The 26611-nt window shown below is 39.2% G+C and overlaps 2 protein-coding genes across 4 annotated transcripts in view; one reads left to right on the top strand and one right to left on the bottom strand.

Moving 5' to 3' along the window:
- Positions 1–3168, top strand: part of LOC119792695 (fibroblast growth factor 13-like) — a 36512-nt gene extending 33344 nt beyond the window's left edge. For all 3 annotated transcript variants that reach the window (XM_038299443.1, XM_038299441.1, XM_038299442.1), the window contains exon 5: positions 1037–3168. In XM_038299443.1, the coding sequence (XP_038155371.1) occupies positions 1037–1176 (140 nt within the window). In that variant the 3' untranslated portion in view covers positions 1177–3168. The remainder of the gene's footprint in view (positions 1–1036) is intronic.
- A 1961-nt stretch (positions 3169–5129) lies between these two features.
- The window catches only part of afap1l1b (actin filament associated protein 1-like 1b), a 42083-nt gene continuing 20601 nt past the window's right edge, over positions 5130–26611 (bottom strand). Inside the window, exons 2-19 of the mRNA XM_038299450.1 lie at positions 26479–26607; positions 22357–22419; positions 22162–22247; positions 21958–22066; positions 21777–21866; positions 21454–21665; positions 21087–21266; positions 20889–20981; positions 20393–20495; positions 14458–14613; positions 12617–12831; positions 10342–10487; positions 10176–10257; positions 7988–8096; positions 7656–7823; positions 7407–7573; positions 6715–6840; positions 5130–5620 (exon numbers count right to left, since the gene is read on the bottom strand). Of these exons, the coding sequence (XP_038155378.1) occupies positions 5594–5620; positions 6715–6840; positions 7407–7573; positions 7656–7823; positions 7988–8096; positions 10176–10257; positions 10342–10487; positions 12617–12831; positions 14458–14613; positions 20393–20495; positions 20889–20981; positions 21087–21266; positions 21454–21665; positions 21777–21866; positions 21958–22066; positions 22162–22247; positions 22357–22419; positions 26479–26607 (2261 nt within the window). The 3' untranslated portion in view covers positions 5130–5593. The remainder of the gene's footprint in view (positions 5621–6714; positions 6841–7406; positions 7574–7655; positions 7824–7987; positions 8097–10175; positions 10258–10341; positions 10488–12616; positions 12832–14457; positions 14614–20392; positions 20496–20888; positions 20982–21086; positions 21267–21453; positions 21666–21776; positions 21867–21957; positions 22067–22161; positions 22248–22356; positions 22420–26478; positions 26608–26611) is intronic.

The following is a 26611-nucleotide window of genomic DNA, read 5'->3' as shown; positions in this document are numbered from 1 at the left end:
AGGCACTTAACAAGAAAAACAGACCGGGTTTGTATACAGAAATATATACAGTTATCAAATGATTTATGTTCATACAGATCCTGTGCAGACTTTCATATTTTGAAAGGTTTTTTATTAAATTAAATATATAATAAATGTAATCATAATATAAGCAACTTTTAAATGCTAGTTTATATAGCTAAAGTATAATATGTATACTTTTACATTCCAGTTATGTTTGTTATTTATATATATTTTTTAGACAAAAATAAAACAGTGGACGAACTTTGCCCCAGAGGCATTTATTACAAATAGCTTTAGCCCGGGGTTCTAATCAATAATACTGCACAATCAACAGAACCAATAACTATTTAATGGCTAACAGCTACTGCCTGTAATGGACCCTCACTGAGCTAAAGTCCTCTGTGTTTAGCATTTGCCTGCTTGTCTGATTCACAAACGCTTCTGATTTGTTTGGATGCCTGCTTCTGTACCCAGCAAGCAGCGGCTTCTAATGGCAAAGCTCTAAAAGTAAGTCAAGTAGCTCTAAAAAGCTCCTTGACTTGCCAGATGCACCAGGTTAGCATGAGAGTGGTAAATTTCCCCTGGGAATCAGCAGAGAGCAAAAACAAAGTGGAGAAAGAAGTGGCTATTGGATTTGCATTCATTAAATGGGCGCAAACCTGACTCAAAACAAACGCTAAGGTTGCTTCTAATCTGCTTGTTTGTTAGTGAGCGACTGGTTCCTAATTGATTCTTTAATGAAGTTATTGTTTCTTTGGTCATTTCTTACATGATTGCCAATTACTGACAGGAAATCCTAATTTACTGCACTCATCTGTATTGAACAGCTCAAAACCATCATTAAGGAGGAGCTGAAGGGCACTAAATTCACAGACTGAACAAGGGTGCGCACGTGTGAAAGAGACTCGAGGTGTAAAGTGCTCTGAGTGGTTGATAAGACCAGAAGAGGGTTATGTAAATGCATTTACCATATCAAACCCGAGTGGTTCAGGAACTGATTTAATTATTTATGTGTGTGTGTGTGTTTGTGTAGTGGCCATGTACAGGGAGCCCTCCCTCCACGACCTGACAGAACTCTCGCGTTCCGGCAGCGGCACGCCGACCAAGAGCCGCAGTGCTTCAGCCCTTCTCAACGGCGGAGGCAAGATGCGCAGCAACGACGACCTATCCTAGCCTCTCGACATTCTCACTGATGCTTTTCAAACACGAGTACTCATCCCAACAGGAACAAACACTCACCCACAAACAAACACAGATCTCAGGCCAACATTCCCATTACTTGTGAAAGGTAGGAGGAGTCGAGGTCACAAAGCAGGAAGAACAAGATCTTCCTCTTCTCAGAGCCCACTGTGACTGACTGTGATGTACATAAATCAAGGACAATCAAACCTTTTTGGCTCTACTTGCCCTGGCAATGGAGGGGGGGGGGGGGGGGGGGGGGGGGGCTTTGCAGACTGCTTCCCTCCAATCCTTACAAGATATTACAGAAAGGGGAGAAAGACAAAGAAAGGACAGACAAGTTCAGTCAGTCACACACTAGGTTCAACAGACTGTTACAGAGAACCAAAGAGTTAAAGTATTACATAACTGGGTTTAAAAGAGGACAGAGAGTTACATGGAGTTGAAAAAGTGGGGAGGACAGTAGATATACAGGTGCATGTCAATAAATTACAGGTTAAAAGGTTTGTTTATTTTCTTCAATAATTCAGGTCCAAGAGTTATAACACAAAATATAAATTTACTGGTTGTTTTAGGTTAATTTCTCAGTCCATTGCATATCATAAAGTTCAATTTAAAGAATAAATGTTAAGTCATTTTTGTGGACCTTTTCTACTTACTTTTTCCTTCTCTTTATTTTCCTGCTATATGATTGGATAAAGCACTCTTTGCACAGCCAGGCTCTTTTTTTTTTTTTTTTCAAAATCTTTTTATTGAAAAGTCAGAGGTAGAAACAGTAGATTGTCTTCATGGTTACAAAAGACTCCTTTTTATAAACTTTATACACATTCAAAAACCACACCCTCCCCCCACCCAGACTGGACCCAAAAATAATAGCAATTTTTGTGCCAGGCAGGTTCTTAAGCAGTAATTTTATGGCTTTCACTACTTTTGGAGGTTATCAGAGAATGTCTACTGGTTAGCTGTTAAGTCAGCAGTCTTCATTGTCCTCTAGGCTAGAAAAACAAGGGAAAACCAGAACATGTTTAATCAATGATGAGCTGGCTGTTGTAATCTAGCATATTGGAAAATAGGGAGGAAGGAAAAACTGTGGTAGAAAAGAGCTGTACAAGCTGTATGGATACAAAAAAAAAAAAACACCCTTAGATCATATTTTAATTGTGTGAATTAGACATGTTTGGGTTTTTTCCCCTAAATACAAGTCATGCATTTCCCCCTATGTGCAATGCATGTACATTCATTTCTTGTTATGAGTTGAACTAAAGGAATCAATTCATTGAAATGCGCCTGTACTCTGCTGTATGCTATGTTTACACACAGCTCATGGGGTTAAGTCATATTTTCAAAAACGATGGACGCAGTTCCTTGTAAAAGTACGAGGATCATTACGTTTGCATGCATGTGCGCCCGTGTGTATGCGTGAGCGTGTGAGAGCTGTGTTTGCAGTAGGCGTGTGAGAGCGCACACGCATGTGTCTTCTACCTTTTTAAGATCTGTTATATATCAGACGAACCTCCCGAGGGCTTCAGCAGGTCACATGTAAGGTTTACTGTATATGCTTCCATGCTCACTTCTTACAGGCGACACTGTTGTTTACCTTTCCGTTGGTAGCTGTCGTCCTTTGCTGTTTGTTTGTTTGTTTGTTGTTGCATGGAAGCTCGTTGACCTCTGCTTAGTAGCAGCATGCTGAAGGTCCCCCCCTGGCCTTTTTTTTTTTTTTTTTTCCTTCTTCCCTCCCAGGTCTTTCATGTTAACAACCACAAGAAAAACACTAGTGAGAAAATAGTGTGAAACCAGAACACTAGTGAACCAATGTGAGGGTGATAGAACACTACTGGACCAATAGTATTGCACCATAACATGTGTGGACCAATGGTGTTGAACCAGAACTTTGGTAAACCAATGGGAGCACAGATTAACTTCATATTTTGGTTCCTGCTGTGGACAAACTAGAAATGTACTAAATAAACTTTGTAAAGAAGCAAACAGACTGTTTTTGTCTATGTTTTATCCACATCTGGGTGATATAAATGTCATTAGTGTTTACATTGTTCAAACATTCCTTTTTCAGGTTGGACTCACGATACAAGCTGCTAAAGATTTTCAAAACAGGAGACAGGAACACAAGCAACATGGATGCAAGCAACATGGATATTGATGAATGCATAAAGACTTCGGTATACTCAAACATTTTCACAAATAAGGACTTTCTGAAGCAATCACTGAAGTCCTGGCATCCATCTGACTGGATTTTTGACCATTCTCCTCTTAAGACAACAAAAAAACCAACTAAATTGACCCATATGTGTTAGTATGTCGCCATTGGTGCAGCTTTTAATCATAACCCATGGATTTTATATCATGTTAAGGTCAATGATTGGAGTGGCCAATAAGGAAGCATTTCAAAATTAATTTTAATGTTAGTTTGGGATCATTGTCCCAATTTCTAAACATCTTACCCAAACAATACTTTCACAGTTCTTAGGAAAATGGCTTTAACAAACCAAAATAACCATTATTCTAATGTCAAACATTAGTGGACTGAAGCACTGCTGATCAAGAACGATAAACCAATCAACACCTGAACACTGAGTGAAAAACATCTTATGTTCAGATGAGGAAAAGATTAAAATATCTCCACAATAACAGAAGTCAGGATGAGGCTTTCAAACCCAAAACGAAAGCAAGGCAGTGGCATCATTATGCCAAGACTCTTTTGCTGCTGCATTGCAATGAATTGGTGGAATAATGAATGTTTTTCGTTTGATCTGATTATTCCATCTTTTCTTAGACGTCTCTTCCTGTGCTGTACAGATTAGTCTATTGTGTATTTTGCCCATTTGCCCTGCAACTGACATGCACAATCTGCCCCACTGTGAGACAACAGCATTTCTGTGATATTGTATCCTACAGGGAAGGAGGAATAAAATCAGGATAATTACACAGGAACACTGGTTTTAGACTGGTTAAACCTGGCTAAAGTTGAGCTTCTGAAATAGAAGCGGCCGCAGTACAATATGAGGTAGAGTGGCAATGAAGGCAGTCCTGACAGTCATTCATTCAAAACTACGAAATAAAAATATTTTTGTCATAAAACCATTTCTTTGTATTATATAAGCCATCAAACGGCTACACTGATAACTAAAAGCTAAAAATAAATGTGAAATTAGTTACATTTATAGTTGAATGCAAACTTCTGACTATAGGTTTATTGGACATTAAGTAAGCCAACTTATTCGATTAAACATTTTGTCTGAGTAGCAGCCTTTCTGCAGCCAACAAGGCATTCTCACTACACATAATGTCCTTTTAAAAGAAACCGAGGAGAACTTCTGATGAAGACAAAAGAGAGGGAAAAGCAGAGGCTGCTTTTAAAAGGGAACAAAAGCATTAAGATAGCATCTATTAAATACAATATTTCGAAATTAGGGTCCTGTACCTGTTTTATTTTGGTTTCGCCACCAGATGGTGCTTTTAGGTGCATGCTTTAACTTAACTTTAGGTTCCTCATTTAGACTATATGACCATTCAGAAGGCTTAGGAAGTTAAACAGAAAAAAATGACAATAAAAAAGGAAAGGTCTCTTAAAAACAATCGTTTATTCCAATATGCATGGTTTGTTCACATCTGTGCAATGACCATAACGAGCAGACAAGGCATTTTTTTTCTTCTCAAATAGTTTGCCTACAAGGGGTAATGTATGCTATAACTGAAACAGTAAGCGAATTACAAATACAGCATAAAGTGCAAAAGTTGAATCTATATTTATATATATATATATATATATATATATATATATATATATATATATATATATATATAAACATACAATGTTTAAGGTAATCATTTCACATTACAGCAATAAACATTGGTTTATTTATTTCAGGTACAGTGTCACACTAATATATTTCTTCCACAGACAATGATAATTTAGATTTTTTTTTTTTTTCCACTTTCAATTTTCATTTACATGATTTGATTAAATAAAATGTATTGAATATCAGAAGGAAGTCTTTCCCTGTTTGTCTAACCTACAGTAAGAATCATCCTTCTCTCCCTTTACTGTGCAGGTCGGTCCAACATCTGTCCAACATGCTTGATTTTGCAACTTTGTGAAAAAAAAAAAAAAAAAAAACCCTGTAAACATGCATGAACACGACTTACTGTAACTCCTGGTTAGAGCATACATCAATACTGCGCTGGTTTTAATTGGTCAAGTCTGTCACATTTACAGTAGTCTGGTTAGCATCACCATATTTGTGCATTTCCTTTATGTTAAAGGAAAACACTCTATCCTCTTTATTCTGTTCTTCTCTTTGTCTTCACCAATATGCAGTCTTCTCATTGCTTCTTCTACATTCTCCAAGCAAAACAAACAGGTTTCTCTTTGCTCTCCATGGTTCTGTAAAGTCTAGGTCCCCTTCTTCGACTCCCACTCCTGAAAAGAGTGATAAGGCACATGTCAGAAATAAGCTTTGGATTAGATTTAGACTAAAGAACTCATTATGACTGATCAATCAATCAGACCCATTTAGTTTTGATATATAAACCTTTAACCTTTAAAACCTTTAGACTTGTTTTGTTTGGGTGAAGATGTCAGGAGGAAGGCAGTATTCCATCCTCCAACAGCATAGGCAGTGAACAGGGCATTAAACTCTAGGTCGGCAACTACAGGGGGCATTGAACTATACTATAAGTGTGGTTTGGATGGTGTACACTGCAAAAAATGGAAATCTAATATTTTTTTCTTAAAACAAGTACTTTTTTCTTGAATTGAGGAGGCAAGTGAGACATTTTGCAGATGGAATAAGACAATTTACATTTAAAGTAAGAAAAACATTTTTTTTATTGTCTTATTTCAAGTGCATATTATCTAACTGTCTTATTTTAAGAGCAAAAAAACTAATTCCATTGGCAAATCATCTCATTTACCTACTAAAATAAAGGGTAAATACACTTAATCTAAGACATTTTTATTTATTTATGGATAGCTTTTGCAGTGTAAGTACAGTAAGGATGGGTTCAGGGTGTAAAGGAACTTTTTCCGTCCATTTATCCTTTAGTAACTATAATAACAAATAAAGGATTCACCATCAAAAACCAAGCTCCTTAAGGCAGTACAGAAGATGATCTGCAAAAAATTTATTTAATCAGACCAGAGAGCAGCTGTTGCCACTATGCCTAACCATTCTTGCCCTCAGTCCAACTAATTGAAATTTCTTTAGTGCCTCAAATATTACTTATTATTTAATTATCCTTTTAATTATTAAAAAAAACACACTTTCAGATAAATATCAAGCTTAGAAAACTCTTTCTTCAATATAAAAGAACAGCTGTTTTGGGCTGTAGTAAAACAAGATGGTTTCCAACCAAAAGACGGATCAATAACAGATCATTAAGAATATACCTGTTGTGCGAATCAGAGGCAGTTATTCAATAAAAAAAATTGTTATTATGTCTGTATTTTTGGTTCTTTATCCTTTTTTTATTTAAAGTTAACGCCACTGTGGAAGGTCTGAGGAGCCGATTTACCTTTGCCTTCTGCATGACGTTCCCCCTGGAGGAAGCGCAAAGAGATGGGGGGCGTTTACGAAGCTCAGATGCCGAGTTAACGGGAATGTTGTCATTGTAAACTTTTTCAACTTTATTTCCAGAAGTCTGCAAACAGAGAAAAATGCACATGGAAACATGCTGTAAATGTGAAAAAAAAAAAAAAATCTTTACCAATAAGATAAAGGTCATCTTTTCACAACCAGAAAACTCAGTGAGCACAGACACAAACAGGTTTTAATGTCATGCTTTAATTATTTTCATTCTTGGGAATTGTATTGGTTTAGATATGCACAGCAAATGCAATGCAGATTATGTTATTTAAACTGTTCCAATCTTATTGCATCACTTAATTTTCTCCAAAGGTTGATTTAATGCTTTAGGTCTCAACATGCCTGTGTATTTATTTTTACTTAGTTCTACTTATATTCAGAGGTGTCTTACTCATCAATTAAACAGATCATTTTTGAACCACTGAGAATTTTAATTTTAATATTACATTTCCTTAACAATCAAGAGCTAGTTGGTTTAAATGTGATATTCTTTATCGAATATATTTACTCGGTTTAACTTCTTCTTTGTAGTTTTTATTCATAACTATTTGTACTTTTATTTAGTGTCAATTTGATGTTTTATTTCCAAAATAGTTATGTAAAGAATTTGTGGATTCCAACCTTGACGCTAATTTTCGTCTCCACCGGTGGTCCCAGAGCTCCTCTAGCCAGAGATTTCTTCAGATTTTCTTTGACTTCTGTCAGTCGGAGCTCCAGCTCCACCCTCTCCTCCTCCTTCTGTTTGCACATTGTCTCTATCTCCGCTAACCGCTTTTCCATAGCTTCACCTATAGATACAAACACACGATGATATTTAGTGATAAAATAGAAAGCAGGTTTCTTAGGAATGCTGCCTGATGCTTGTCTGACCTGTGTCACTCTTCATTTGCTCCTTCACCCCCTTCCTTTCCCTACGGAGGGAGATCAGTGCATTTCTCAGCTCCTCCTTTTCCTTCTCCAGCTCCTCTTTCTGTCTAAGGTACCTCCTGGCGTCTTCCTCTGCACGCATCTTCCCATAGCGCCCATACTGATTCACATCTAAAGGAAGAAAATGAATAGCCAGCAAAATGCTGCCGATGAAAATCAGTCCATCATGTAAATCACCTCATGATCTGGAGGGTAAAGCCAGCTGTGGGAACATTCTCTACACTGAATTTTTTATGCAGTGAGACCCATGAATTATGAAATAAAAGGTGACTCACTGGAGGCGTGCCTCTTGATGGTAGCCTGTTGTTCGGTTTTTTCGGAGTCCCTGCTGGAGAAAGAGGCATGACGCCTCACCTGACCTGCTGTGCTCTCAACGTCCTCGTCCTGCGGTTAGAAAAATAAAACACTTTACTGATTTCCACAGTGATTCGTGATGGTTTCGAGCTCACAGAGCAAAGCGGAGGACTTTGAGTTGAGACAGTAAAAAAAAATAAATAAAATAGACCAGGTCTCTTAAAAACGGATGCAATCAAAATTTATAGACAAAACTTGTTTTTCCTCTTTTTTTGATTTTCGTCACAATAAAATGCATCAGACCATTAAACAGAATTTAACCTCAGGCAAACAAAGCCTGAGTAAATAAAAGAAATGTTGCTTTTAAATGATGATTTCAGCTGTTGGTAGATGAAAGGGCTTTTCAAACCAAACTGACTCAACATAAAAAGTAATTGGCCCTAAACCTAATAATAGTTTATGCCATCCATTGCCTCCATTGATGCAAACAAACAGCATAAAGTGTTTGTGAATTTGGGAAACTAGGCCCAGTCTTTTATGCACATGAGCATTTCTGAGGGCCTTTCAGCATCACTAATTGCCAGACAATTTCCTTCAGAGTTTTCTGGTACATAATAGAATTAAATGTTCTCTGCATTACAGGAAGTGCCTAGTTTATTAGTTAGCAAAGACAGCCACCATCTTTGACTTTTTATACAAAAGTATTTTTCAAAAAATGATGCACAACGTTCCCTTTTAGTCTTGGCATTCTGCAGAATATTTTTTTTTTCATATCTCGGGGATCATCCTTATATTTTTTTTTGGCAAATGTAAGATGTACCTTTCTGTTCCTTTTAGTCAGCAGTGTTTGTAGCTGAAGAAGCCTAAAATGGATCTTATTGTTGTCTTGCCTCCTTATTATATCATAATCACTGTCCATAAGTGAGACAATAAGGCAGTGCTTTAGATGCTGTTCTGGGTTCTTTTTCACCTCCTGGCTGAGTCATCAATGTTCTAGAGTATTTCTGTTGGTCAGCCACTAATGGGTGAGTTTACTGAGATTAATTGCTCTCAAGGTGGTTTTATGAAATCCCAAAGACTCAGAGATTACCTTGTACCCAGTGTTTGGCAAGTTGCTTCCAGAATGTAATATATTTCATTTTAAAAGTTACCTTTTTTAGAAAGTAATATGTTTCTTTACAAAATTATCATCTGTGTAAAGTAATGAGTTACTGATTACTTCTAAGTCACTAATAAACAATTAGGACAAGGCATTACAAAATGAAGGTGCACAATAATCAAATAGCTGAATCACAGAAATGTAATGATATAGAATTAAACAAAAACCATGAAAATGAAACAAGCTTTTTTTCAATTCCTCATGTATTAGCTTCTAAGTAAAGTGCAGTCACACAAGATTTAACAAAAAAAGTCACATTTCAATGAAATTAAACATGACGGTAGTTTATCATAATTCAATATTAATATCAGTATTAATTAGCGTAAGTATAGCCACTTGGAAAACGTTGAACTGCTGTAGCCATCTTCTTCTAATGTTTTAAAACTGTCTTCTGATGTTTTAAAACAATTTTCTCCTGATATAAAAGTCAGTGTTTTTCTCCTTCATTACACTGTCACAAGTACAGATCAAAGAAATGAACTCTCTGCATTTAACCCATCCCCTTGGGGAGCAGTGGGCTGCCATTGTGCGGCGCCCGGAGAGCAGTGTGGGGTTAAGAGTCTTTGTTTGTCATTTCTTTTTAAGTCTTGAAGCCTACTTCGTTTTGTCAGACACATTAAGCACTTTATTTAGTTAATACAAAGGACACGATTGCTTTTCTCATTGTGGTCAGATTAAATGGTAAACGGCCTGTACTTATATAAAGCTTTTTCAAGTCAAGAGACTTGACCAAAGTGCTTTACACTGCATTCAGTCGTTCATCCAATGATGGTGGCAAAATACATTGTAGCCAAAGCTTCCCTGGGGCTCACTGACAGAAAGCGAGGCTACCGTACACTGGAACACCGGGCCCACTGAACACCCTCAGTGGGCAATTTGGGTGAATGACATTCAAAGCTTGAGCCAGGTCTTGGGCAAACTCCTGCCCTCAAATTGATTTAGTTTGTAATAAATTAACTTATTAATTCAGATCAAACAGGTAGAGATTTAAAGATTTAAAGGTTTCTCACTGCAATGCTTTCGTAGACTTCATCATAAGTTCTGGAATCTACTGATGCACTGCTGGAGGAGGTAGCAGTGGTAGTAGCCCACCTACCAGAGGAAAGAACAGAAGAATCGTTAAACTGAAGTTAACTCTGCAGTAAATGCATTCCTACTCAGTCAGAAGTGACTCACAAGAAGGAGTGTCTGGCAGCGTGCCGTATGTCGGTCAGTGTGTCCACGTCGATGTAGTCGTAGTGGAGCTCTTCAGGGAGGGTGGTGCTGCCAGTCTCGGCAAACAAAAGGCCCAACCAGCGACCAAGATCTTCAGAGGAGCTTGCCTTATGAACACACAAGTAGAAACAGAAATATTGATATCGAAATAAGGCTAGATTTAAAAAAAAAGCTGGTTCTGGCTGAATAATACACATCCTGTCTTTATTCACCATCTGGATCTAAAAGGATATGAAGAAAAGCATGAAAAACACATCCGTCCACTTACATGTAAATTCCTCTGCCAGATGAAGTTGTTTTAGATGTCTCAGTGCTGCTTAAATGTTTCTTACCAAACTTAACAGGAATCCTATTTATATTAATATGTTAAGCTATTTTTAGAAGTTCATAAATATGGCACTATTTTAGAAACGGACAATGTAGACCCCTTTTTTCTGAATCTTGAATAGAAAGAGAAATCAGAATCCAGTTTACTGCCAAGTAGGTTTGCACTTACAAGGAATGATGGTGAATACAAATTATATGTATATATATATATACCCAGATAATACTGGATCTATAGCTATATCCAATATAAATACAATATACTCTATACAATATGTAATACATAGCTATATACTATATACATAGTAGGCTGTGCATTATTGTAACGCAGGTCTGGAGATGCTACGTTAGTGTAGCTTCTAGGTCCTAAACGGGAGAGGTAGACAGGCAGTGTCAATGTCACGGGGGTTTCTGGGCCTTGTTGATAAGGCTGGTAGCGGATGGGAAGAAACTGCCCTGATGGACTTCAGCCCCCTGCCAGAGGGAATTGACTGAAATAGTTTGTGGCTGGGGTGCGAGGGATCTAATCTCATTTTAAATTTCTATGAGTTCAACAAACTGAATGCTATTATTAAAAACAATATCTAGATAAAAGTATCAGCATTTTTCCCAACTCAACTTCATAAATCTGTGATTTACTACTCAATAATTATGAAGTAAAATTTTTACTTGTGATTCACAAATTCAATTATTTTGACAAAAAAAACAATAAAGTCTCTAAATTCATAGCTGTCTGAGTGAGTCAAAGGGAAAACAAATGTTTTAAAGAAGTTATTAATATTGTTTCTTTGGTAAAGATCATACTCTGTTGTGGAATATTTTAAATTGTCTTATATGACCGCTATGTTTGTAATTCTAGCAGCTGCAGATCTTAAAATAACAGCATAGATATACAAGACTAGAGGTCAACTACATTCAGGGATATTGCTCTCCAGATTGCTAAACTAGAAATACTAAAACTGCTCTTTGAATCATTTGTTCCCCCTGCTCTCAATGATTTAATGACATTCGTTATTAACATAATTGATTCTATTAAAAATAAGATCATTGGCATCCCTCTAACTATAAATGGTTAATCTCTAGAAGGTTAGGCAGCATTTGAGGTAACTATGGAACCCAAACTGTGTTGGACTGTTTTTTTTTTTTTTTTTTATCCAGCTGAGCTTACAGAGTTAGCAAAAAAATTATCTTCATATAAAACTTCAACTTGTAGGTTTGATCCAGCTCCAACCAAGTTATTTAAATAGAATTTCCTCTGATTTCCTCCTCTATTTTAGATATGATAAATCTATCCCTCAGTCTTGTGGGGCGACAGTGGCATCAGATGAAGGGGTTTGCCCTGCAACTGGAGGGTTGTCGGTTCAAGCCCCGGCTTCTGCTTTCAGTATTGTGTCCTTGGGCAAGACACTCCACCCGCATTGCCTGCTGATGGTGGTTGGAGGGACTGGTGGTGCCAGTGTACGGCAGCCTAGCTTCTGTCAGTGAGACCCAGGGAAGCTGTGGCTACAATGCAGCTTGCCACAATCAGTGTATAAATGGGTGTAAACATGTAGTGTAAGGCGCTTTGGTCTAGTCCTCTGACTTGAAATAGTGCTAAAAGTAAAGGCCACTTAACCATTTACTATCAGACAACATAAGATTAATTTCCTATCTTATGCTGATAATACTCAGTCATATTTGTCCATAGATCTTGGTAAACTGGGTGCCTGTAAACTTTTTGCTTCTGAACGCAGACAACACAAATGTATTTTTATTTATTTGAGGATCTCTTTGAAAATAAGATCTTTCACCTCAAAAGGGCTTTTCCTGGTCCTCTTTTAAGACTAGCCATAAAACCTTATAATTAAAAAAAATATATATATCTTGTATGAAACAACAAGGATAATCAGAATCCAACATGAAGGAAAGTTACCTCCAAAGCTGCCAGCTCATTGCCACCTTGCATGATATGAAATGAGAAGGGATGTTTGGGTCCTAAACCCCCTGGAACCACCTCTGCCCCCTTGAGGGGCACCACAATGACTGGAGGCCGCTGGTCACCAGGGTCCTTTTGCAAGTATAGGTTTCCACCTCGGAGAATGCACCAGCGCGCCTTCCAAGAGCCACTTAGACACACGCTGAGATAACCTGTGGAGAGGGTTGGGTAAAAGCAATCACTCTTTGTGTCAGATAAGCTCCCTGAAGTTATTATTCTGTGACGCCACATTAAATGCTCACTGCATTAACTAAGAACCTGCCTGCTTCTTCCCAAGAAAGTCAAAAGCCTTGTTTGGCTCTAAGCAACATATTCGTCAATTATTCTCAGGAGATGTTGAAATCGAAATAAATTTAATAACTGGAGGACTTGAAGTTTTAATGCATAACAGCTACATATCTGAATCATACACTCACCGGCCACTTTATTAGGTACCCCATGCTAGTAACGGGTTGGACCCCCTTCTGCCTTCAGAACTGCCTCAATTCTTCGTGGCATAGATTCAACAAGGTGCTGGAAGCATTCCTCAGGGAGTTTGGTCCATATTGACATGATGGCATCACACAGTTGCCACAGATTTGTCGGCTGCACATCCATGATGCGAATCTCCCGTTCCACCACATCCCAAAGATGCTCTATTGGATTGAGATCTGGTGACTGTGGAGGCCATTTGAGTACAGTGAACTCATTGTCATGTTCAAGAAACCAGTCTGAGATGATTCCAGCTTTATGACATGGCGCATTATCCTGCTGAAAGTAGCCATCAGAAGTTGGGTACATTGTGGTCATAAAGGGATGGACATGGTCAGCAACAATACTCAGGTAGGCTGTGGCGTTGCAACGATGCTCAATTGGTACCAAGGGGCCCAAAGAGTGCCAAGAAAATATTCCCCACACCATGACACCACCACCACCAGCCTGAACCGTTGATACAAGGCAGGATGGATCCATGCTTTCATGTTGTAGACGCCAAATTCTGACCCTACCATCCGAATGTCGCAGCAGAAATCGAGACTCATCAGACCAGGCAACGTTTTTCCAATCTTCTATTGTCCAATTTCGATGAGCTTGTGCAAATTGTAGCCTCAGTTTCCTGTCCTTAGCTGAAAGGAGTGGCACCCGGTGTGGCCTTCTGCTGCTGTAGCCCATCTGCCTCAAAGTTCGACGTACTGTGCGTTCAGAGATGCTCTTCTGCCCACCTTGGTTGTAATGGATGGTTATTTGAGTCACTGTTGCCCTTCTATCAGCTCGAACCAATCTGGCCATTCTCCTCTGACCTCTGGCATCAACAAGGCATTTCCACCCACAGAACTGCCGCTCACTGGATGTTTTTTCTTTTTCGGACCATTCTCTGTAAACCCTAGAGATGGTTGTGCGTGAAAATCCCAGTAGATCAGCAGTTTCTGAAATACTCATACCAGCCCTTCTGGCACCAACAATCATGCCACGTTCAAAGTCACTCAAATCACCTTTCTTCCCCATAATGATGCTCGGTTTGAACTGCAGGAGATTGTCTTGAGCATGTCTACATGCCTAAATGCACTGAGTTGCCGCCATGTGATTGGCTGCTTAGAAATTAAGTGTTAACAAGCAGTTGGACAGGTGTACCTAATAAAGTGGCCGGTGAGTGTATATTACCATGGTTCTTTAAAATTTTTTTTATAATTCAGTTATTTACATGTCTTTTCAAAAATTTCAAAGCATAATTTCAGATCATTGCAAAATGAGGATTGGTTCATCCAATCAGAAACAGCTTCTTGCTGAGTTTAGGGCCTCACCACAGCGGGGGTTGTCATGGAGGCCAGAGGACGAGGGAGGGTCCCCTGGTAACGGAGGTTTCTTTTTGGAGAATGTGATGATCCGATTGATTTTCTTTCCTGCTGCTCGGCTCATCGACCCAGTCAGCTCTGAGAACGCGCCCCGCTTCCCCCTGTCTGAAGAAATACATACACCTCAATGAAACATTATTGCCACTTATTATGATTAGGTTACATTAATATAATTCAGGTCTTTGTTTACCAAAATACACAGATATCATGAATAAACCTTAAAAACCCAGCTTTTAATATCCTGAGCTATCGCTATAATTATGCTGCTATAGGCTTAGACTTCTGGAGGACATAGGGATCCCCATTTCATCACTTTGCTTCATTCTATCTCTATTCTCCCACTCTGCAGAATCTGTTAGTTAAATCCCTAACGTTCTGCTCTCTTTGCTTTTTCTCATAGTAGCTTTGCCTCGCCTGTTCCTGTTTGGCTGTGACTCCATCCTGGAGAGAAATATCAGCTGTGCTGCTGCCATCAACACTTTTGTTTATGGATGTTGGAGATTGGCCTGTTTTTCAGTGTAGGCCTGTTTCTCTGACTGTGACTGGCTGGATGTGCTCTCTTCATCCTCTGACATCAGAGTTGGCTCCGGGCTCATCTGCCTGGCTGTGTGTTTCCTGGACGGGGGCGCCTTTTACTGCTGCTTTTTGTATCTCTGCTTCTGTCTCCTTGAACCCCAGTCGGCCTCAGCAGATGGCCGCTCACACTGAGCCTGGTTCTGCTGGAGGTTTCTTCCTGTTAAAAGGGAGTTTTTCCTCTCCACTGTCGCTATAAGCATGCTTAGTGTGAGGGATTGCATTCGAGTCAATGAGTGGATGCAATCAACTGGTTTTCCTTAGATAGAAAACTTTGAATGAAATTGACTGTATGATCTGGTGAACTGTAGAGTGCCTTGAGATGACGTGTGTTGTGAAATGGCACTATAGAAATAAACTAAATTGAACTGAATATATGTAAGTCAATAATTTTTTGCAGACGTCTCTGATGATTTCAGACAATTTAAATGGGATTGCAAGTTTACTGTCAATGGACCAGGTGCAGCAGCAGTCTTTTCACCAGGCTTCCTATGATGTCAGTGGCAGACAATTACAGGAAGAGAACAGGAAGGATGTCATATCTGCTAGTGCCTTGCTTCCTGTCTCTCCCTTTCTCTCTCTCATGTCTCTTCAGGCTCAGAGTTGCTGGATCAGTAAACAACGCGGAAACAACATGACTCTGTTTGACTTATTGTGCATCATTTATATCCTGGGTGTTTCCTTCCAGCTTTGGATTACAGAAAAACACAAATATTTATTACGCCTTAGAAGCAAGTGTGCTTTCTTATAACTTTTCAGGGAGGTGAGTTCCATTCTCTTAGAGAGGGAGAATAACATAGAAACTACGCAAGTGCTCAAAATTGTTGGTACCGCTCATTTTATCAAAGAAAAACACACAATAGTTACATACCTTCATCTGACAAAACTAATAAATTTAATTTCTATGAAAATTAATTACATGAAATTCGGATATTTGTTTTCAACTATGTTTCAACAGAATGGTTTAAAACATATATTGTAATGGTATACACTATATTGCCAAAAGTATTTGCTCACCCATCCAAATTATTGGAATCAGGTGTTCCAATCACTTCCATGGCCACAGGTGTATAAATTCAAGCACCTAGGCATGCAGACTGTTTTTACAAACATTTGTGAAAGAATGGGTCGCTCTCAGGAGCTCAGTGAATTCCAGCGTGGAACTGTGATAGGATGCCACCTGTGCAACAAATCCAGTCGTGAAATTTCCTCGCTCCTAAATATTCCACAGTCAACTGTCAGCTGTATTATAAGAAAATGGAAGTGTTTGGGAACGACAGCAACTCAGCCACGAAGTGGTAGGCCACGTAAACTGACGGAGCGGGGTCAGCGGATGCTGACGCGCATAGTGCGAAGAGGTCGCCAACTTTCTGCAGAGTCAATCACTACAGACCTCCAAACTTCATGTAGCTCAAGAACAGTGCGCAGAGAGCTTCATGGAATGGGTTTCCATGGGCGAGCAGCTGCATCCAAGCCATACATCACCAAGTGCAATGCAAAGCGTCGGATGCGGTGGTGTAAAGCACGCCGCCACTGGACTCTAGAGCAGTGGAGACGCGTTCTCTGGAGTGATGAATCGCGCTTCTCCATCTGGCAATCTGATGGACGGGTCTGGGTTTGGCGGTTGCCAGGAGAACGGTACTTGTCTGACTGCATTGTGCCAAGTGTAAAGTTTGGTGGAGGGGGGATTATGGTGTGGGGTTGTTTTTCAGGAGCTGGGCTTGGCCCCTTAGTTCCAGTGAAAGGAACTCTGAATGCTTCAGCATACCAAGACATTTTGGACAATTCCATGCTCCCAACTTTGTGGGAACAGTTTGGAGCTGGCCCCTTCCTCTTCCAACATGACTGTGCACCAGTGCACAAAGCAAGGTCCATAAAGACATGGATGACAGAGTCTGGTGTGGATGAACTTGACTGGCCTGCACAGAGTCCTGACCTCAACCCGATAGAACACCTTTGGGATGAATTAGAGCGGAGACTGAGAGCCAGGCCTTCTCGTCCAACATCAGTGTGCGACCTCACAAATGCGCTTCTGGAAGAATGGTCAAAAATTCCCATAAACACACTCCTAAACCTTGTGGACAGCCTTCCCAGAAGAGTTGAAGCTGTTCTAGCTGCAAAGGGTGGACCGACGTCATATTGAACCCTATGGATTAGGAACGGGATGTCACTTAAGCTCATATGTGAGTCAAGGCAGGTGAGCAAATACTTTTGGCAATATAGTGTATCTAGCCTGAAAATCTATACAACCCAACTGACATGTTAAATCAAGGTGTATCCAATAATTGGCATCACAGGTGTCTATGATCTTGTAATCATTCATTTAAATGTAGCTTATTAATATAGCACCAATTCACACACATCATCTCAATGCACTTTAAAGAGACAATAGAGTCAGACTGGTTAAAAGATTCTGTCAATGAAACCAGCTGTTCCTTCTGGATGAGCTTGCTGCAATGATGTTTGCTTGCATTTCGTAGTTGTCTCTTGAGCAATCCCTCACACCAAGCATATATGTAGCAACGGTGGACAGGAAAACATTCCTTAAACAGGAAAGAGGCCTATATATAGGGCTACAGGTAGTCACTGTGCTGTTTGGCGACATGGTGTGTACCACACTCAACATGAACCAGAGGAAGTGAAGGTAGTAGTTGTCTAGAGACATCAGAAAGAAAATTATAGACAACCATGTTAAAGATAAAGACTATCAGACCACCTCCAAGAAGCTTGATATTCCTGTGACTAAAGTTGCATATGTTCTGAAATCTAAGATCCAAAGGATGTGGCTGCAGGAGGAAAACTGATGGCAAAAAGAGACGGATAATAAGAATGGTAACAAGAGAGTCCAGAAAAACTTCAAGGTCAAGAACATCAGTATCAGATCGTATCCTCTGTGATTGTTTAAGCCAAAGTTGACTCAAAGGGACGACCAAGGACGACACCATTGTTGAAAGCAAATCGTAAAAAAGCCAGACTGGAATTTGCCTAATTACATGTTGACAAGCCACAACCTTAAAGGACAATGTCCTATGAAGACAAAAATGTAACTTTTTGCCAAAGCACATTAGTCCTGTGTTCACAGATGAAAAAACTGAGCATATATCAATAAAAGAACACTGTCCCTGCTGTGAAGCATGGAGGAGGATCTGTTTTGTTCTGAGGCTGCTTTGATTCATCTGGCACAGAATCTCTGTAGGCTATTAATGAAATCTCAAGACTATTAAGGGATTTCAGAGAGAAATGTTCTGCCCAGTGTCGGAAGTCCTAGTCTCTTAGTTGCAGGTCATGGATCTTAAACAGGATAATGAACCAAAACATAAAGCTAAAAACACCTAAGAGGAAACCATTGGACTATTCTGACGAGCCCTTCTATGAACCCTGAACTAAATCCTATTGAGCATCCATGGAAGGAGCTGAAACATGCCATCTGGTAAAGGCAGCTAATGAGGAGTGGATCAGAACAGCTGCTGAGAGGAGCAGAAGTCTCATTGACAGTAACAGGAATCATTTGATTCCAGTTATTACCTCGAAAAGTTGTGCAACAGAATTTCCATGAGCTTATTTTCATCAAATTTTGATTTATTATTTTGTCAGATTAAAAATATTTCTGTGACCATTGTCATTGTAGGTTTATCTCTCCTTAAACAAGGGTTACAAACAGTTGTCTCCATTTATGTAAGTTATAGGAATGCAGCTTAACATATTGACACTAGAAAGAACGAGAGAAAATGGAACAGCAGAGGTTTTTATCAGTGGCATAGAGTAGCCTTACAAAGTTTCACCAAAAAATAACAATGGTGTTAATGTATTCAATGACGATTTATACAAATGATTTATAGTTTTATCAATAAAGGGGTCAAAGATGCAAAACCGAGTTTCCTTTGTCATAGACGAATAATGATAGTTCAGTGAGTGAAATGGACGTAAAGAGAAGTTCAAACCCCATCGACACCTCCTTTCTCTGCAAATCTCTCAATTCTAAACTTCCACCATAAAACAGGCGAATCCAAACGAAGCCCTGAATTGACATCAATTCGGGGATGTTGCCTTATTTGGTTCTGCTCAGCTGTTCATTTGCTCGAAGCATTTTACCGTAGACAGCTTTCAAAATCTTGGACAGTTCAAAGCAGGATTTGTTAAACTTCTTTTACTGAAACAAGGGGCTGTTCCGACCGTAAGGCCATCACAACCGCAAACTATAAGTATTATTTGGTCGCTTAGCTGTTGATAGCAATGCTAGCATATCTACGATGACCACGTTTGGATTTCTGAAAAGGAGGACACTTTTTTTGGGGGGGAGTTGGACGACCACTAACTGGACCAGACCGGGTCCCAGCGGGGGAAAGAGCGATGTAACCAAACCCTGTGACAGTATGCTCCCCCACCCCGCACGGGGCCGCCGTTGTCCAGGCTACCATCACCGGTTCAGGTTCTGTCGCTCTGTCCCCCGCTGGCTCCCTGTTTCGACAACGTGCTGCACTGTAGTCGACCAAAATCCCAGACGATTTTGAATTTCCCCCCGGACATTTTCTTGGGTATGAAAAGTAGGACATGTCCGGGAAAAAGAGGACGCCTGGTAACCCTACCATATCAATAATTTTAATGTTTCAGTAAGTGCTTGTTGCTATGATGCATCTTTGTTTAGCAGCTTCGCTCGTTGTAAACCAACCAATCAGCTCACAGCTCATCTAAATATTTATTTTCATACCATAAAAGGAGGAAAACCTTTCGTTTCATTCTGGGGCTTTTAACCAGGCTTGCATTAGGGCTCATAGAACAGCAAATATGCCATTTTCAGCTTAACCAATGTTACACACCCTATTCAGAGACCTTAAGGACCAGCACCAAATACACAATATAATCATTCTATCACCCCTTTAATAGTTCTGCTGCCCACAGAAAGTGAAAGCACAACCCGGAACCATTAACAATCTTATTTAAATTGTTAAATAGCTAATTTAACCAGCGACCAATCTACAGAAACCTCTAAAAGTATTAGGTAGAAATACATGATATTATCTTTGATCTTTTACACTAAAATGCGTTAAAATGTGATCCTTCTATTTCACTTATGGTTTTCCACATTACTATTTGCTAACAACCTGTTTGTGTTGAAAATAAACAGTTTTGAGTTCCGCAAAAGTCATGTCTCTAATTACATTTGCAAAATGTGTTAGAATATCCTTGAAAACATTAATTTCACTAAAATTCCCACTAAACTTCAAGTGATCCAAGTCTAAAAGCATCTCCCAGACATGCAGAGAAAACCACACTGAATGTTATGGTGAATATAACTGACTGTACCACGTACTGAGTGAGTCGGTCATGTCTCGTCCTGATCCATGAGTGTTGGACTGACTGTCTCCTATTGGACAGCTGTCTGAGTCTGATGTTTGTTTATCTGATGGCAGCATCTGGGTACAAAGAAAATAAATAAGAAAAAGAAAAACCGAGTCATCAGTACTTTACGTCTTCACCGCAGACAGACTCAAACTCCTATATCACTACTAATTTTCTTGCTTAGCAAAGGAAACCTTTGGAAAAAGGAGTGAGCTCAGCAACCACAACAATGGTTCCTCATTCATTACTTGCAGACTGAAGGCCAAAGGAGTAGTCGTGTCACTGTTGTCTGAAAGGTGACATCATTGAAGTCCTAACTGTAATCATGATAAGAACTAAAATACCATCCGCCTTTTCAGCAAAAAAAAAGAAAAAAAATCAGACAGTATGAGAGAAAACTAACTACAAAAACTGCTTACTAGATTAAAGGTCTGAAGCTTAAGATAATTACACAGAAAAACACACACCTTGTCAAGCTCCAGTTTCCTCTGTATTATAGGAGAGGTTGATCCATTCAGCCCCTCTGTGTTGTTGCACTGACTCCCAACATCATGAACCACCTGGACCAGTGGAAAAAGACAGGAATTTAACATCTATACACAAATCATAGGAGTTTTGCTTTTCTGTTTCCACACAACCACTCCAACTTAAGAGAACAGAGGTACCTTGAGCCATCGCTGGGCCTGTTCTTTACTCTGAACGGCAAGGACCAGAGCCTCCCCTCCGGGCAAAGAGAAGCGGAGCTCGTGCCTCTTTTTCCGGCCTTCTTTTGGGACGTAGATGACGTTGCAGAGGTTCAAGGGGAGCTCTGTGTTGGGCGATGTCTCCTTTAAGCTTTTATAGCACTTAAAAAAATGGAGGATTAATATAACAGCTTAGGAGTAAAGCTTTATGGTTTTTTTTTCCACATATGTACATTTTTACACCAAAACTTAACCTTTGTAAAACTATATCATTATAGTAACTATATCATATTTTGTGTTGCTTTGCTAATACATTTCCTGAGTATTTAAATTGGTTGGGTTTATTTACCTGGAGTTTATTGTCTCTGACAACCACTAGCTGCTTTGTCCATTGGCCAAAGCGCTTTTTTCGCATCAGAAAGGCACATATGCGGCAGTCCCTGACCGGTCCATCAGGGCTTCCCTCAGCCGTCCACCTCTGAGATGAGTCCCGCCCCTTCGCCTCGTCCTCCTCTTCCTCGTATGACTCATAGGAGCTGCTCAATGCGTCGGAGTCATTGTCTTTGCATCGAACATAAACACAGAGATTAATTTCATAAAGGTTTAATCAAACATTCTTATTAAGGAGGTGATTGCAGCTGGTACGACTGAAGAAGGATCAGGCAGACTTACTGGAGGTTTTAGAGGGTCCATTAATCCTGGTGGCTGGGTAATTATTATCAGCATCTTCATAGTAAGCATCTTCAACAGAGTTTCTGGAATCTACAGCACAGAGTTATTAGAATTTACCTTTAACCTCTATTGTTATCTGATGGTAATCTCCATTAGACTGAATGTGGTCCAGTGATCATACTTGTGGTAAAATACTGAGGGGAGGATCCAGGATCAAGAGGAACAGCTTCTTCATAGTAGTCATCTGGAAGCGGTGTTGCTGGCAAAGGCGGCGGCGTGTCAGTGGGGGTCTAAGGGCAAAGTAAGGGAGGTTAATAGCAGAATAATTGCTGAAAATTGCAGATTTGATCATCAGGTTTCAGGAGACAGATGTATAAGTCCTTACTGATTTACTGGGCTGTGCATTCTCCCCCTTATCTTTAGGTTCTTTCTGCTCCACCGGAGAAGCACGAAGCATGTGCAAATCACAATCTGAAAAAACAACAAGACATGTTGTAACGTGTCTTGTAACACGATGATATAATATATGATGTTTAAGACTGAGCTAAACTGATTGAATGATGTTTAGAGTTCTACGTACCGAAATCCTCAAACAGAGACTCGACGAAGCTGGTGCCGTTCATGTAAACTCCTGATCCATTGACTGAGGAAAGCATGAAAGATGAACTAGCTTTATTAAGGATTTTGCAGAGGCCATAAGCACCAGATTATATGGATAAAGAGAACAGCATCAGTGAAAACGTTTTGCCTTTCAGATAAATTAAATTATGTGAAGACAGTCATCGGATTACAAGCGGAGCAGGGAGAGCGTATGTACTCAGTAAACAGAGATAAGAGAAGACACAAAAATCACAAAAGTCTTAAAGCCAGACTGTACATAGGCCAATGCTGGGCCCATTATTACTGCACTTGTCAGCCATCAGGATATTTTGCACATCCCCTTTTTTTGACCTTGTCTCATTATCCGCTTTTAACTCTGCATTTCATTATCCTCTTACATCAATCCTTTTATCCTCCCTCACTTCCTGCACTCTTCTAGATAAACAAGGACTGCTTCAGAGACTACAGGGAGATCTGATGCTGCAAAGGCTGTGTTTACAAAAAAAAAATTTTTACTAAACAGAAATAATGTGCCAGAATCAAGAGTCAATCTTACAGTTCCATTTTTAACAAGGCATATTTCTACAAAAGTGAAACGATACATACTGACATACATTAGCTTTAATATATTTGGGGTTTGTGCAATTGGCCAACACAAAATGATGCCAAATTACTAAGTGAAAGAAAACAAATGTTTTCAAACAGGTTTTACAGATAAAAAAAAAAAAAACTTACCATAAAAAAGAGCTTGCATGTGCTACCACAACATTCAGGATAACAAACTGCCTTCAGAAGGAACCTAATTAGCAATAGAGCATGACTAGCGGAGTTTAGCTGAGTGCAAATGAACCTCTCTATAAACACAGCTGTCCCATAAAGGCCTGAGTGGTTTAGAGATCATTATTATCAAACAAACATAATCATAAAGAAAAACTTTGGGTAACTTCTAAACTTTCAACGTCTGGGTGTGTTAGAAAAGACAAAATTAAAAAACTGCTGATATATTTGAAGCGAAATGTGCTTCTAGAAAGTGACTAAGTGGGACTAAAGGTAAAGTATAAAAACATTTTAGATTTTTTTTAATAGAAATTCTCCTCTCCACTGTAAAATCTACACAACTTTGTGTAGGGTGAATTACATAACAGCCCATTTATTTTGTGCTGTCCCATGACAAGATGCATATTAAAATTTTTTACAAATGAACAGATCTCATGGAATTACTATAGATCGAGTACGTAAGTTGATTTCTTTCTTCAATCAAAGCAACTATATTTATTTGGCAAAACTTGATAAAACAGCAATTAAAACACTTAGAAGAAAAGTCAAATAATCATGAAAATTTAAAAGAAAATGAATTCTGAGCCCAAATCTCCAAGAGCAATTAAAAAAGTCATAATTAAAACTAGGTCAGAAGTTCAGAATAACAATTTCTTACTAGATGATTTCTTTATACATTACATTAAAGGTCATTTGCTTTTAAAGCTTGTGGAGTAACAAACTTTTTTTCACAGAATAAAAAGCAAAACATCTTCACCAATTGAAGATAAAAATAAAGAAAGCATGAGAGATAATATACAAATAACACACATGCAACATCCTACAACATAAAAGTAGTTAAAAGCCAATCTGAATAAGTGAGTCAACCTAAAGCAAAGATGGAGGAAATGCATTCCACATCTAGGAGCCATGGCTCTAAATAACCTTTCCCTAGCCAAACAAACAGCTATAGGAAAACAAAAGCAATGAGTTTCTCATAACTTTAATCTAAATACTTTAACCTGTAAATCTATTCTGCTTCTTTGTGAGACATCAGATACATCAGAAGAAAATTTGTTTTCCCTCATAAAAACGCCCAGCAACCACAACCATTACGAAGAGACAACCTTTATTTTCAGTTAAAAATCGGCAACTTGGGTTGGTTTAAGTGCCTTGCCCAGGGGCACGTCGATATATGAGCGGGAAAAAAATCATTATAACAGGGGTTGTGATGTTGTGGGACATTTTCTAATTCAGATGTTCAGAAATTCATACAGTTCTAAACATTAAATTACCCATTAAATATCTGAACATTTTGAATTAAAATCGGGATGCCTCTAAGGCCCCAAACCAGCCTCTCATCCATACGAAGCCGGCGTTTCGGGGGTCTGTAAACGATCTTTTTTTTATTCAGCCTTCAGAGTGGGAAGATTTTGAAACGCCGTTTTCGCGTTTCCATCTTTAAGCTCTAACCGCATTTTTTTTTTTTTTTACACGCATGCGTCATAGCGTCGCCTCTAAACACGCATGCGCGACACAGTATCACAACAACAATGGCGCCGTACTGTGTTGAATGGTTGCTGCTCATGCTACTCACCCTGCTGTCGGGCTTACAACAGAATCTTCTTCTTCTGGAATATCTCCAGGAAGAACAGAGCAATATCGACGACATAGTTAAGCACCTGAATTTGACTGAACCACGAAAATGGACTCGCAGGGCAACCATGTATAAATATTAGTGCACATGCCCAACATTTCGTCGCCTATTTTTGCTTTGGCACCACAGCGCCACTTACAGGCCTGGCATACATTTTGCAGCGTTTTCATGCATTCGTGTGGACGATCACATTTATTTTACGTCTCCTTTTTTACGACAAACGTTCTGGAAAATATTAGCGTTTCGTGTTCGTTTTGACTTCGTGTGGACGGGGCCTAAAAATAACTGATCATGGATCGTCACTATGTCTTTAAAACTCATGATAAACTAAAAATAGCTCAGCAAACACATACCCATTCTGGTTTCGGTACCAATTGACTCGATATAGGGGCCGATCTATTCATTCTAACTCTATGCTATGCTCTGCCATCATGCGGCAGCGCAACAATACAACATGGTCATATTAACTCTAACACCACCAACTTAATGAAACACCTCCAGAAGTTTCATAACAAGGAATGTTTTAAGATTATCGGACTCGGCAAACAAAAAGGAAGCAGCGGAAGAAGCTAACTTCTTTGGAAGCAAAGGAAAGTGAAATTTTTCCATGTAACAGAATAAAGGCCCAAAAAAATCACAGAGATGATACTTGATAATGATAATGACACTTTTCTTTACATGTTGACCAAGTCAGAGAAATTTTGGTTTAAGATTTTGTGCACAGTTGTTAAATAAATGAGTCACAACATTTATATTGTTTCCTATTTTAAGAAAAGGTAAGTCAAATCATATGCACAGAAGAATGATCCCAGTTTTTTTTCTTTTTTCACACAATAAAACCATTTTTTAGCTAATAATTAAGTAGTGTTTTTGGCATCGATATCGGACGACATTATACTTCAAATATCGGTATTGTATCAGAGGTGAAAAAAGTGGATCTGTGCATCTCTATAGAAAACCTGATCTGAATTTTATTAATACAGGATTGAGGACAATCTAAAGAGAGATCAAAGACATTCCTCTATCTTTATGCTGCAAGACTAACAGAAAACTGTCGCAAAAAAAGGGCCATCCCAAAGTGTTATCAGGAATATTATACTGTACCATTTCCCAAACTGCAATAATTCTGGATTCTATCAAATGTTTAGAAATAAAAGAGCTTATGTTTCTACACTTGATAATATCATTAGTAGGGGTGTGCATTGGCACTGCCCTCACGATTCGATTCGATTACAATTCACCAGGTAACGATTCGATTCAATTCGATTCTATGATGCATTGCGATGCATCAAAATCCCGTTGACTTTGTAAAATCCGAAATGTGCCCAGATATCCGCTTTCCAAGCTATTGGTGCGTTTTTAATTAGGCCTACCCATCTATCGCGGTCATCTCCCTCCGCTTCAGCCATCTTGATTGTTGTTGGTAGGCCCCCGGAAGTAATTGAAACTTCACAACTTGTCCATTTGAGGCCAGAAAATAAACAGTGACATAATCGATTATGGCACGTTGCCGCATCGATGCTGAATCGTGCATGCCCTGCATTGCAATGCATCGCTGAATCGATTATTGTTGACACCCCTAATAATTAGTATAATATAATTAGTATAATTAGGCTGGTCAACACACCGTACCAATACCAGTGTACAGTATCATCAGGTTCTGTAAAGTACAATGGCATTATTAAGTACCTGATAGCTGAAGTGAGTCCAGGATGTTGCGTACGGAGGCCATCTTGTCGGCGGTATCAGGGCTAACTGTCTCATGGTCCAGCATTTTCAGCAGAGAGTTGAGCTCAGTTACAAGGCGCTCCATCACCACTGA

This window comes from Cyprinodon tularosa, unplaced genomic scaffold (genome assembly GCF_016077235.1).
Source record: "Cyprinodon tularosa strain WSP-4 unplaced genomic scaffold, ASM1607723v1 ctg429, whole genome shotgun sequence".
Lineage (NCBI taxonomy): Eukaryota > Metazoa > Chordata > Actinopteri > Cyprinodontiformes > Cyprinodontidae > Cyprinodon > Cyprinodon tularosa.
Note: the sequence above shows the minus strand (reverse complement) of the source record. Positions and strands in the feature narration are given on the sequence as shown.